Source organism: Tenrec ecaudatus, chromosome 4 (assembly GCF_050624435.1).
Source record: "Tenrec ecaudatus isolate mTenEca1 chromosome 4, mTenEca1.hap1, whole genome shotgun sequence".
Taxonomy (NCBI): domain Eukaryota; kingdom Metazoa; phylum Chordata; class Mammalia; order Afrosoricida; family Tenrecidae; genus Tenrec; species Tenrec ecaudatus.
Genome location: NC_134533.1, coordinates 66,245,028 through 66,258,805, shown reverse-complemented (window position 1 = coordinate 66,258,805; position 13,778 = coordinate 66,245,028). Strand labels below are relative to the sequence as shown.

Below are 13,778 nucleotides of genomic sequence, written 5' to 3'. Positions count from 1 at the left end.
GTCATGAGGCAAGCCTTAGAATTATGAGTCATCCTTCCAAGTTATGGCATTGAGTATATGACTGTCATCATCAATAATTTCTCCAACAATCTACACACACACACACACACACACACACACCCCATCACCCAGCTCCACAAAGCATGCCCTTACTTTCAAGAAGCATGGGTAAACAGTCCGATTAACTTAGTATGAGGTTGAAATGTTCACATATTCTACAGAGATGATCATAAGTCTGGAATCCCTCTTGTTTAACTAATGTGGTCAAAGAAAATAGTGACCCTGCATTTTGACTTAGTAAAAGTCTTTCGAAAATTGGAAAATAGGGATCTTAAGGATATTACATATTTTTTAAATGACAGCAGACAAAATGCCCCAACCATTGTTGTATGATGGTAAGTAATTATGAATTCTAGCTTTTTTGTTCCCTGCTGCCTCCATAGTGAACTCCAGCAGGACAGGACATATAGCGATGCCTAGCATTGTGCAAATACACGAAAGAGCTCCCAAAAATTAATTTAAAAGAAATTTTATGCAGACTTTTAAAAACTACCTCATGCAACCCAGACTAACCTCTGCCAAAGAAAAATACATTTTGCATCTTATTATTTATTCTTCTGAACCCTACCAAGGCAGTTTTCCTGACACCTAACCGCACAGGAGGTGCAACAATTCAGTCTCAAACTGGTATAGTCTGTACTTACCAAAGTGATGTTCCCTTTTTCTGTATTCTTCCCTCTCCTACCAGCCATCAATCAGAGTTCACTGTCTAACTATTGTATCCAATAACTGCCATCCCTAGCCTCTTTAACATTCCATCATCTTTAACTTCTCCAAATATCTTGAAAAAAATTAGACTGATTCAATACATGTGAATGCAAATAACTGATCTGCCCATGTCAAACAGAATAAAGCCCCAAACAAAAAACTCACTTAACAATCTGTCCCAAATATTAAATTTAGTGGCAAGGCAAGGTTACTGTTATTGGCTATTGTCAGGTGGCAAGGCAAGGTTACTGTTATTGGCTATTGTCCGGTGGCAAGGCAAGGTTATTGTTATTGGTTATTGTCCGGTGGCAAGGCAAGGTTATTGTTATTGGTTATTGTCCGGTGGCAAGGCAAGGTTACTGTTATTGGCTATTGTCCGGTGGCAAGGCAAGGTTACTGTTATTGGCTATTGTCCGGTGGCAAGGCAAGGTTACTGTTATTGGCTATTGTCAGGTGGCAAGGCAAGGTTACTGTTATTGGCTATTGTCAGGTGGCAAGGCAAGGTTACTGTTATTGGCTATTGTCAGGTGGCAAGGCAAGGTTACTGTTATTGGCTATTGTCAGGTGGCAAGGCAAGGTTACTGTTATTGGCTATTGTCCGGTGGCAAGGCAAGGTTCTTGTTATTGGTTTGGTTTTGGTTTTCCCTAGAATAATATAGTTGGTGGAGAATAGGCTGACTTATTGAAGATTTCATTATGTTTTATTCCTATGGCATCATGTTTATCGTTGGAAGTCTCTTTCTTTGTGAACTCTGAGACATTAAGCTGAGGTATCTAGTCATCCACTAGGACAAAAGGCTGCAAAATGAATCTGTGAAATAATTCATCATAACCTCTTTTGTATAGGCCTCGCCTCTTTTTTTGGCAGAGTGATGAAGAGAAAATATTCAGAATATAATAAAATCAACCTCTAAGGACATAGTCTTTATACTAAGTTTACCTTGGTCAATTTCTATTTCAAGTGGTTAGCACTGGTTAAAACTGATAGTTTTAAGCGATCAGCTACGTCAGTAAAGGTTTATAGCCTTGAGAACCTAAGAGGAAATTCTACTGTGTTATAAAGCATCACTGTGAGTTTGAATCAACTCATCCACAGTGGGTTTGGGTATTTTTTTTTTTTAATGAAAAGTTGGTTTAGTGGAAGATTTTCAACCACCATTATATAATTTTCAATCACGATTATATAATCAATCCTCTATAATGTTCTGAGGCTGCTGGAGAAACAGGAAGGAGAAGATGGCGGGGGAGGGACAGAACCGTAAACTAAAAAGAAGTAGTTTAAGCTAGTGTTTCTTTTTCTCATCATTGCTAAGGAAATGACTCAGTATTGGACAAATAAAAGACACCTTTGATAAAGAACCATGTGCAATTGTAATAGTGGCTGTAATAACTTTGAGTTCAAGTGGTGCTCTGCTATGGCTACTAAATAACGTGTGCTGTGTGAAGAGTTCTATGATCTTTAGAGCATGGGGACGGGCACGGTGCTTAAAAAATGATCTCTTGAAACCGAATTTCATAGATGCTTGTCCAGTGGCTGTTCACTCAGCAACAGGCTTGGTGACTTGTGAGTAGCATTCTGAGGATGCCATTGGCACTTGTCAGCTCTAGAAACTGTGGGATCAGAGTATACAGTGATGCCAAATGCAAAACTGCATTAGGCTGGCTCCAACGTTATTTTCAAATATGACAGGAGGGCGGAAACATATTTTGAGATACGCAATATTGTGAAATGATATAAGGATAGAGATATAAGGACAGCTGAATCTAGTTTAGGCTATTAAACAACAAATCAGCCACTAATCTTCTGTCTATGAGGAGGTACCTCCCCAAAGCAATGCACTTTGGCATTTTTTATTTGAGGGGGATAGTGCATTTGGAGTTTGTTCCACCAGGCCAGACTGTTAATCAAGCTCTCTATTTAGAGCTTCTGAAAATATTTCATAATGTTGTGTCACAAAAATCCTGATTTCTGGCAGACCAGGGACTGGTTTTGCCATCACGACAATAGACCTGCTCATACACCCATCTTAGTGGCCCAGTTTTGGCAAAAAAACAGCATGCCTTTCTGGCCCCATGCACATGACTCACCTTGATCTCACTCCATGCAACTTCTTTTTGCTTCTGCAAATGAAGAGGGACGTGAAAGGACAGTGATTTGACTAAGTAGAAGAGGTGACAAAAAAATGAGGGGGGAGCTGTCAGCCATTCAAATAGATGAGTTTGAAAAATGTTTCCAAGAATGGAGTTGTAGATTTGACAAATGTATTAAATGCACGGAGAGTACTTTGAAGGTGATAGGGTTGTGTTGTGAAAAAAATTGAAATACATAGCTTTGGGGGGAAAATCCATTTTATGGGTACCCCCTCATATGTGTATGATTGAATATAGTAGTACTACCCAGAAGATCTTTCTGCAGTGTTTTCATACACAAAAGCACAAATGAGTTATAAATGTAATCTAATTGCCCTGACAAGACTCTGGGTAGATATCATCTGGCGTGTTGAACATCAAGGCAATTTACTGCAGTAGAACGCACCTGAGAGTATTCAAATTACCCAGTGATTTTTTTGTATCTCTAGAAATATGTAACTTTATGAGGGCAAGGGTTAAGACATAGGTATTGCCTCCGCTTGAACCCACACACTCTAGAACACCATAGATGCTCAAAATATGCTGACTAGATGGCAGGGTGAGGTTCCCTGTGGGCATCTCTGGGATTCTGAGGAGTTTAATTGTGACCAGGGATATGAATGTGATATGCGGATAGGAGGACCAACTTTATATTCTGCTTTGGGCACTGTTCAAATTGTGGCACTCCTAGGTGCTCGTTAAGGGGAATATAGAACAAATCAATTGCCCAGTAGAAAAGCCAGACACTCAGTACATCTGTGAGTCAGTTATGATGCAAGATTCCTATGAGGTATGTGTTGCCTCTTCATATTTACACGAAGGATTAGGAGATGTAAAGGTGGGTTCAATGGGTAAGATTAAAAAGACTCTGTGAAGAGGATAGAACTAATTTTAAGTGACAACTTAATGGGCAGGGAAATATTGACAGATGGAGATAAAAGAGAGAGGGTCAGGAAGAGATAAGTGATTATTGGAACTGAAACTCTGGGGTAATTCATCTGTCAGAAGGGTGATTAAAGTAAAAGAAATGAAAACATAAGAGAGGAAAGTACCACTGTTCCTCTGAGACCCAACAACTCTGAGAATTTGCAATTCAGAAAAAAATGGTTTCTCATCAGTGACTAACTCCTCTCCCACATGAAATTTAGGGCGAGTTGGGGGTTATCTGGGTCATAAGCCCACAGGCTGCTAGCCACTCCCAATGCTTGGTACATTATCTCTTGGGCACATACCCTGTGGTCTCCAATCATTCTCCTCCCGAGCTTTGTGCACTCTGACCCCTCCCTGCCGTGAATGAAGCAGGAGAAAGCCTCTTCAGAAACCACCCTCTCAGGCATCTGTGACTGAGAAGGGAGAGAAATTTTGCCACATATGTGAATAGTACCAGGCAAAGCGCTTCAACACAGTATGGACGGCATTCTGCCATAAAAACACGATTGCAGTCTCACAACGACCTTGGGGTGAAGGACAGAGATGGGAAGTGGGAAAAAGGATTTTGGATTCTTGTCTTCAACCGCCCTGTGCAAGTCACTGTGTGTCAACCAGTTTTCTTCTCCTCTCCCTCTGGGCGGGCCCTGCTGAGGCGAATGCTCTGTAAACAACTGCCACCTTGTGGCTTCTGTCACATCTCCAGACTGCTCCTGGAAAAAGACATTTGAAAAAATGGTCATATGCAAAGGCGAGGCATTACCACAGAGTGAATTAAAAAATAAGAATGATCTCAGTGAGCATTAATACAGTTCTTTTAAATGTTTATCTTTGACAGTCTCGGCCTTTAATGTTATAAAATATCAAATGTATACAAATGTATAATGCATGCTGACTGGCCCAGACTAGAAGAGCAACAGTAAAGGCAGACAGAGTTTATTCACAATCCAAAGCCAGTCCACCGCCGAGTTCATTCTTATGCATCGCGGCACTCTTGTCAAGGGGGCTGGCTTATCGGGTTTCCAGGCTGTAACGAGTCACAACCAACAGCCATGCCTTTCTCCCACAGAGTAGCTGATGGGTTTGAACCACCAACCTTTAACTTTAACAACTGTGCCGCCAGGGTCATCAAGAGTACACTAGAGTAATGGCACTCTCAGCCCAAAGTCAGTTATAGAGAAAATTAAATTCAAATCCCAAGAGGCCTCGTTTCTCTGAGATGCCACTGTGCTTTGTAGAAGGAGCCCTAGAGATACAGTGGTTGCTCCTGGTCTGCTAACTTCAAGGTCAAAATTCAAAACCATCAGCCAACTCTGAGGGAGATAGATGGTGCTTTCTTTGACTGTAAATAGTTATATTCTCAGATACTTACAGGGCAGGTCTACCCTGTCCAGCTGGGTCGCTATGGGCCGGCATTGGCTCAGTGAGAGTGAATAAAAAAAGTTACAGTTTTGGAAACCCACAGAAACAGTTTAACTCTATGATGTAGGGTCATTATGAGTCAGAGGGACTCAATGGCAGTGTTTGGGTTTTTGAGTTTCGTGATATATTACGCATCGGAATTTAGTGACTGAAAGCATCAATTCTGCTTCAATAATTTATTTTATAATTATTTAATAAGAAGCACCTACAGTTAATGCATTGTTAACCTTTAGGGGCATCTGAATAAATGACCCTCAGTACTTAGAGGCCCCTATATGTTAGTAAAGGATCCCTAGATGTGCATCAGATTATACATGATGAGATTATTAACCAAAAGAAAAAGGTTTGAACTCCCAGTCACTACTGTAAAGATTTATATCTTGGAAACAGTTTTATGCTATAATGAAGAATATCTTTGACTAAATCAACTTCCTGGCAGTGGGGATTTGGAGTTTTCAAGGATCAGTACATCAGTACATGCACACTGGTACCTGGGTTCCCTTCTGCTGCGAAGCTTGTGTATTTGAACACTGCAGGCAGAGAAACACAAGCACCCATACGCCACCATCTTTTTATCTAGTTGCTATGACTGAAACAGATTATAACATAAGCTGTTATAACAAGGTCCATGGGTGGTGCAAACAGTTTGTACTGCTTGCTAAGCTAAAGGTTGACAGTTGGAATCTACCTAATAGTTCTGTAAAAGAATGGCTTGGTGAATTTCTATTTGTAAAGATTCCAAAAGCAAACCAAGCTCATTGTCATCAAGTCAATGCTGCTCATAGGGCCCTTCAGGATAGGGTAGAACTGTCCCTGTGAGTTTCTCTATGGGAGTCGAAAGTCCCAAGAAAACTCTATGATACACTTCTGCTCTGTAATTCAGGAGGCCACAATGAGTCAGAATTGACTCAAGGACAACAGGTTTGATCCTGAAAATATTTTATTACAGTGATCAGTATATCCTAAATAGTTGTTAGGATCCATGAATGTGTAGTGGTTTATGGGTTAGGCTATGACCAGATTAGCAGGTTGAGCTGTTCGGCAACTCCAATGGAAAAAGTCAAGGTTTTCTGTTCCCATAAAGAGTTACAGCATCGGTCCCCAAACTGATTTCAGAAAAACAAAACACAAAACCAATTACCCCCCTCGGTAATTAAAAGCAGGGCAGCAGTCTCCCGTAGGAGCTTTCCTGAGTGTACCCTTGATGGACAGCACGGAGGGTCACCTAGTCATGAGTTATGCCGTGCTGTCTGAGTCAGAAGTCCCTACATAGACCTTGGAAATTTTTCTAACATAAAGTGCTAGAGTGAGCCAAGCTCCTCATGGACAGTCTATTATTATTTGGAGGTCAGTTAAAATGTAAACCTCAAATATAGAAGGAAATAATATGTTAGATGCATGATAACATGTTTCACAGATACATAGTAATCCTACCACCCAGTATCAGCAGCAGATCAGCCCAGTGCCTTCCTCATTCCTAAGGCCAAGACTTCCTGTCAGAACCATCCCACTGAGTTCTGGGCATGCTGATAAAGTAAATGTGCAGTGTTTTATGTTAATTCAGGAAAATAATAAGTTTTTAAAATTTTTTTCGGGAGTTTTTGCCTTGTGATTCTTTCAAACATTGTGTTCTCATTCATCCCACTACTTTGGAGATGATTCCAATTCAAAATAATCCTATAGGACAAAATGGAAGTGTTCCTTTGGGTCTCTGAAATCATAAATCTTTATAGAAATAGACAGTTTCATCTCTCTTCCTTTATGTTGTCTTTATCACGATTTAATGTAAACATATTTTCTTGGAGGAGATGAAGCTTGGAGAGGATGAATAACATGCTTGATGTCACAGGGATAATATTTAACCAAGTGATCCGACTCTGATTCTCAAAACCCCATGAACTTCTGTTTCTACATGCCATCCTCCAAGAGGATAGAGCATCATCATTAGCAAAGGCGCCATGGTTCCCAGAATGCTTAGAAGAATGCATATATACCTTTATCTTTCCCAAGCTAAGATACTACTTCGCAAGTATCTGTTAGGTGGATATCCCTGATTTAATTTCTTACACAGCATCTTATCTTTGCATTTTTCCCACTCAGTTGCAAATGTCTCCATCTCTGTTTCTCCAAGACCGTGTCAGATACTTAAAGATTTAGGAAAACTTTTACTCATAGAGCATTCTCAATGTCTAACATGTTAATACTCAATAAGGTTGAAACTATGATGAGGAGCACAAGTAATTATGTGAAAAAATTAACTTAGCTTACAGGGTGGGGTCAGTTAATAGTAGTCACTACAACTAAACTGAAAGTCCCAGAGCAGAATCTGTGTCTTGTGGGATAATCTTTTGAAACCGAGAAAGAAGAGGAAAAAATATCAACCCTCTGCACTAAACCAAAACAAAACAAATTCATTGTCTTCAAGTAAATTCTGACTCCTAGTGACCTTATAGGACAGAGTAGAACTGTCCCTGTGGGCTTCCAAGATGATAGCTGTTTATTGGAGGAGACTGTCTGTCTCCCATGGAGCACCTGGTAGCTTCAAACTGCCAACATTTGGGATTACATCCCAACCAGTAACCACTACACCACTAGCTCTCTGGGCTAGGTTCAGGGTTTATATGGTTTGGTATAAGTGTGCCTGTGCCGTGTGTGTGTGTGTGTGTGTGTGTGTGTGTGAGAGAGAGAGAGAGAGAGAGAGAGAGAGAGAGAGAGAGAGAGAGAGAGAGGGAGGGAGAGAGAGAGAGAGAGAATCCTCATTCCTGGCAGTTTTCAGAACTGCCTGGGAAATACAGAGAACAGTCAAACAAAAAACAATTGGTACTGGGAGACAAGATGCATTTTCTTGCTTTGAGTGGGTAGGGGTATAGGATGGAAAGGAGGAGGGCAGGGCAGGGGGTCTGTTCTGAATTTAAATCCATTCTTGGGGTGAAATCTCCCTTTGGCAATCATACTGGGAAGCCACGGCATGCCTGCTGTTATTGCTGATTCTGTCCCACTGGAGTCATCCATTTCTTACACAGCCAAGCCTCTTAGTGGACTCCATTCCCATTCTGCATAGAAAGTCAGTCACAGATAACTTGACCTGTGTACCTAAAAGAAGCAGGCAGACATTTATCTACCCCAGTATCATTCCCATGGGCTTTTCCACATTCTCCTTGTGACATGCTGAGAGAGTGTGTCCACTGGTGTTCCTTATGGTAAGGCAGTGAGCTCAGTCATGTTTAATTATACCTATTGAACCATGTGCAAAGAGATACTTTCGCCCTCTGCCTCTCCCTCTCGTGCTCGCTCTCATGCTAGTCCTGACCCGACTGCACCCTACTGCATTGCTAGTTTTAATCATGGTTCTTATATATTCATATACAGGCCTAAATGACCTATGCAAATATTCTGCTGCTTCCACTTCACCAACCATCACATCACCACATTTACTTCGCTCTATATTTGCACAATTCCAACATTATCAAAAGGAACCCAGATGAGATCCAGGATCGCACCCAAGTTGCTCCCCTCCAACCATGTACCCACCCTGGGAAGCCTTTAGGAATCAATTCTGCTTCCATTCCGTCTTGAAAGCTCTTTTTGCCAATCTATTTTCTCTACTAACTTTTAAAACTTTATGAAAGCAAAAATATATCATATTGACCTGTATCAAAGACACCCTAAACAGATTTTTGTTTTTGTCTCTCACCCCCACACAGAATAGGCACCCAGCAGATTTAGAGTGGATAAAAATGATTAAAATGTTTAACATAATTTTAGTCAACATCCAAAGAGAGTCATTCTTTTATATGACTCAACAAATCATATCATTTATGGAAATAAAGAAGCAAAAGGAATTAAGAGTTTGGGGCTTGTTTTGGTTTAATTTTTGACTGACTATTGTTTGAGAACTAGCCCCTCAGATATTATTACCACTATAAATATGCTACTAAGTATATTAATAAACAAATATAAGTTTCTGATTAAGTAGGAAGTTATTTATTAAAACATATTGTATGCCTATGTGAAAAGCTAGTAAATATTCTCATTTAGTTCCAAAGATAAAAGAATATCTCTCTTGAATACACAGTTTAAATCTTTTGTTCATATGGCGAACAAAGTACTATATACAATTATGATAATGTCATACTGGCCTTAAAATACAATCTTTAAAAGGTACACAATATCTGACATTTCATATAAGGTTTTGATAGTCTTGTTCCTGCCAACTTTACTATCTTACCCCAATATTGGATTTTATATTTTAGTATTAGCAAACTTTCTTGTGGTTAGATGCATTTTGAAACATCTTCATCTTTTAAGGCCATGCTATGCCACACCTTTTCCTGGAAAAACCCATCGCACACTTAATTCTTATCTAGTTTTCATAGCTCACACAGTTTGGATGATGTCTCTGGTCACCCATATCGGAGCAGTGATCCCACCCATACTCACAGATATTTCTATCTTCGTTTATTTTTCCCACATGTAATAACTTATATGTAATAGATATCCTAAAGTGGTAGTAAGTGTTACTGGTGACATTTAATAACAGTATTATTTTTAATGGAATTCTATCTCTAACTAAACTTTCTGTAGTCAGGTTATACCCTCAATGAATATTTTATTATATTCATAATAAATGAATCCCTGTGACTTAGCAAATACCCAGAGTATCCCTTTCTCCTTTTTACAATCTTCCCCTCTACTTATAAAAGGATATTTGCAAAGGAGTGTGTAAATTGTGAAAATGAGGTATCTTGTTCAAGTATTTGTGATTAAGCCTAGCTCATTTGAATATTTTCTACTTATGAAAAACAGAGCGGGAAATAAAACTGAGAGGGCACTATCAGATATTCATTTAAAAGCTTGGCAAATATTAAATCAAAATAAATAATAATTATCACAAATACATAAAATGAAGAGCTAAGCACTGACTAAAAATCAATAATCCTTCTTTCAGGTTGTATATCTCCTTTGCTGTTATATTGTCATAATATTGTAATTAAGCTTGTGCTTAATAAATGAAATGCTCTGCTTCTTTCTCAGTTTCTCATTTCCAGAGAAATTCCATAGAACAGCCTTTTCTGAAGGAAGCACCCCAGCCCTGTCATTGCATTTCTAAAACTACTCATTCCAGCCATATCCCTCCCTGTGCACTTTTTATCACTCTGAACTCAGCAAACAGACGGCTCAGCCCAAGAGGCCACATACAACAGGTCAGGAGGTGAGTATGATCTTCATTCAGTCAGTCGCACATTTTTTTAATGTGTGACATTTACCACTAAGTGATATTGACCATTAAGTCAATCTTTATATTAAAATAAAGCAAGCAAACAAGAAAGAAATATTTTCTATTCACAAGTGTTTTATATTTAACATAGATACCAAAAAATGGCATTATGTGAGAAATGCTGTAATAGTAAAATGTATAACATGCAATAGTAATATACACTAATGATAGCCAATCTAAACTTGAGGAATTTAATAACACTTTCTGAAGAAGAAAATGTGTAAGCTAAAAGTGGTGTGATGTCTAACATAAAACAGGTGTATGAATGGGGCTTGGATAGACAAAGAATAAGAGAAGCATGTTCCAGGAAGAATAGTTTAAATTTTAGAAAGAATTAAAATACAAGTTTTGGGGTGTGATAATCAACAATAGAGACCCTGGAAGAATTACTTGATATGTTGACACAAAATATGAAGAGGATAACGAGGCTAGATTAGAATAGAGAATAAAAAGAAGGCTAAGATCTGATAGAAGTTTGCATGTCATTTTAAACCATTTAACTTCATGTCATGCTTGGTTTTAGGAATGCCTCTGCTGTTACAGAGTACTTAACAAATTAAAAATTAAATTAGAGGCTGTGTCAAAGATCTAGGAAGAGATTCAGTTAACTCAATTACAACAGAAGCAGTGAAGATGATGGACAGATCAAAGTATGTAGTAGATGGAATCCTAAGCCTTGGAAATTCATGGACTGGATACAGGACAGAAATGTTATTTAGAGGAGACTAATATGAAACTTAATTTTTTTAACACTATACCAAAACTCTCTGCCATGGCGTCCATTCCAACTCATAGCGATCAAGCCAGAACTGCTCCTGCTGGTTTCTGAGACAGTAACTCTATAGGAGTAAAAAGTAAACTTCATCTTTTCCCACAGAGTGACTGGTGGTTTCAAACTGATGACCTTGTGGGTAGCAGCCCAATGTATAACCCACTCTGACAAGAGAGATAATGAAAATACAGAAACAGGAGGCTGTTGAGGAAGAGGAGGTAAACTAAAGTTTTGAAGTGTTTCTGAGATAACTCTGAAACTTATAAATGCAGTTGTTCAGCAGCTGTACATGGACCCATCTTTGAATCAGAGAGAAGAAATTGAAAGTGTTGTAATTATAGTTATGCAATTTTCCAGCCATAGGTGGTAAATAAAGTCATGGGGATGGGTGCTACATCTTGGGGGTGGGGGGGATAAAAGATAAAGTCAGAAAATAGTTCAGAATGAGAGTAGTTACATTTAAGGTTTTAGCAAAGAAGAGAATCCAGCAAAAGAGACTATGAAGGAACAGAAATATAGAAAAAGTATATATTCTCTAAGTTAATTATGGTGGAATAATTAAGAATAGTGGAACAGATATTAAAGATGAGGATAATTGTGATGTTGTTTATGATGTTGTGAATGCTAATTAACTCAATAATAAGTATTCAGAATATCCATTTATTTTCAGCTCAGTCCCTAAGCAATGTCAGACAAATATTCCTTCAGTCATCAGTCCATGTACCTGTACAACACCACTTGGTTTAGTCCTATGTTCTATCTTACTGGTTTGCCTGGATTTGAAGACATTGAACATTGGATTTTCATCCCCTTTTTCTTTATGTACCTTGTGGCTATCTCTGGCAACTGCTTCATTCTGATAATTATTAAGACAAACCCTCATCTACACACACCCATGTACTATCTTCTGTCCTTGCTGGCCCTTACTGACCTGGGACTATCTGTGTCTACCTTGCCCACCACTGTGGGGATATTTTGGTTCAAATACCATGGAATCTACTTCAAAGCCTGCCAAATTCAGATGTTCTGCATCCACTCATTTTCCTTCATGGAATCTTCAGTGCTCCTCGTCATGTCCTTTGACCGTTTTGTGGCCATCTGCAATCCACTAAGATATTCAGTCATAATCACAGGGCAGCGAGTGGTTAGAGTAGGTCTGGTCATCATCCTCCGGGGCCCTGTGGCCCTTATCCCTATTGTCCTCCTGCTGAAAGCGTTTCCCTACTGTGGCTCTCGAGTACTCTCCCACTCATATTGCTTACATCAAGAAGTAATACATCTAGCTTGCACAGACACGACGTTCAACAATCTATATGGGCTTACGCTGGTGGTGTTCACTGTAATGCTAGACCTGGTACTTGTTGCACTGTCCTATGGGTTTATCCTGAACACAGTGGCAAGACTGGCCTCTCGAGAAGAGCGGCTTCGAGCTTTCCAAACCTGTACCTCACACCTGTGTGCCGTGCTGGTATTCTTTGTCCCCATGATGGGGCTGTCCCTGGTGCACCGTTTTGGAAAGCATGCACCACCTGTTGTCCACCTCCTCATGGCCAATGTCTACCTCTTTGTACCTCCCATGCTCAATCCAATCATATACAGTATTAAGACCAAGGAGATCCGCCGTGCCATCTTTAAACACCTACACCTTAGAAAGGGCAATGGTGTGTCCTGGGACTAAAAATTATGGTAGGTGCCCAAAAGAAGACTAAGAATTTATAGCTTTGTAAATTATAAAGCCTTGTGTATACTCCCCACGATTTTCCTCACTGTCCCAAATTTTGTATGAATTAGGCTCTTTCTTGAATTACGACAGAGGATTGCTAAGTGCTTAAGAGTGCTTATCTAAATCATAATGTCTCCATCATTTCTGGGACTTGGTATCATTAAACATTGCCTAGAAAAATACTCTATTGACATCATTATCATAAAATTATAAAATCATAACATTAAATTAAACAAAAACTCTAATAGAATAATACATTAAAACCACAAAGAGTAGAATTATAACAGAGTGCCTCCGTATCAATTACTCTACCCCATCTAAGGAAATGTACCTCTGTTCATGGCTGCTTGGTGCTAGTTAGCCCATTATTTTTTCTTACCTTCCTCTCCTGGAAAAGTCTCTATCGTTAGGCCTTCTGATTCACACCAGAAACATCAAAACACATGCTCATTCAACTGTTGGCTCAAGGAAAACTCTTCAACTTTTTCTGAGGTTTTGCTGGGATATATTATTCTAGACATCCATGACCTTCCTACTACCACTTCTCCCTAATTTCAGTTTGCCTATGGATTCCTGGATCTCTAGTATAATATTAAACTGGAGTCGATGCTTTAACCAGCCCATGAGATTTGACAATGGTTGAACCAAGGAAACTACCACAAAGCATATTTAAGTCAAAATCTTGTGCATCCAGAGATTTGAAAACTAGAGATCAGGGTTCAACTTCATCCTGGAGTCTTAGCATTAAGGTAACTTCC

General features: G+C 39.3%; 1 protein-coding gene across 1 annotated transcript; it reads left to right on the top strand.

Annotated features, from left to right (window-relative positions):
- The first annotated feature begins 11,982 nt into the window (after window positions 1-11,982).
- Window positions 11,983-12,975, top strand: LOC142445869 (olfactory receptor 51M1-like). Its single transcript, XM_075547743.1, has one exon. The coding sequence runs from the start codon at window positions 11,983-11,985 to the stop codon at window positions 12,973-12,975; it is 993 nt and encodes a 330-aa protein (XP_075403858.1).
- The last annotated feature ends 803 nt before the right edge of the window (window positions 12,976-13,778 follow it).

Coding starts and splice junctions, on each gene's coding strand:
- LOC142445869 (XM_075547743.1), top strand. CDS start 11,983: ATGTCAGACAAATATTCCTTCAGTCATCAGTCCATGTACCTGTACAAC.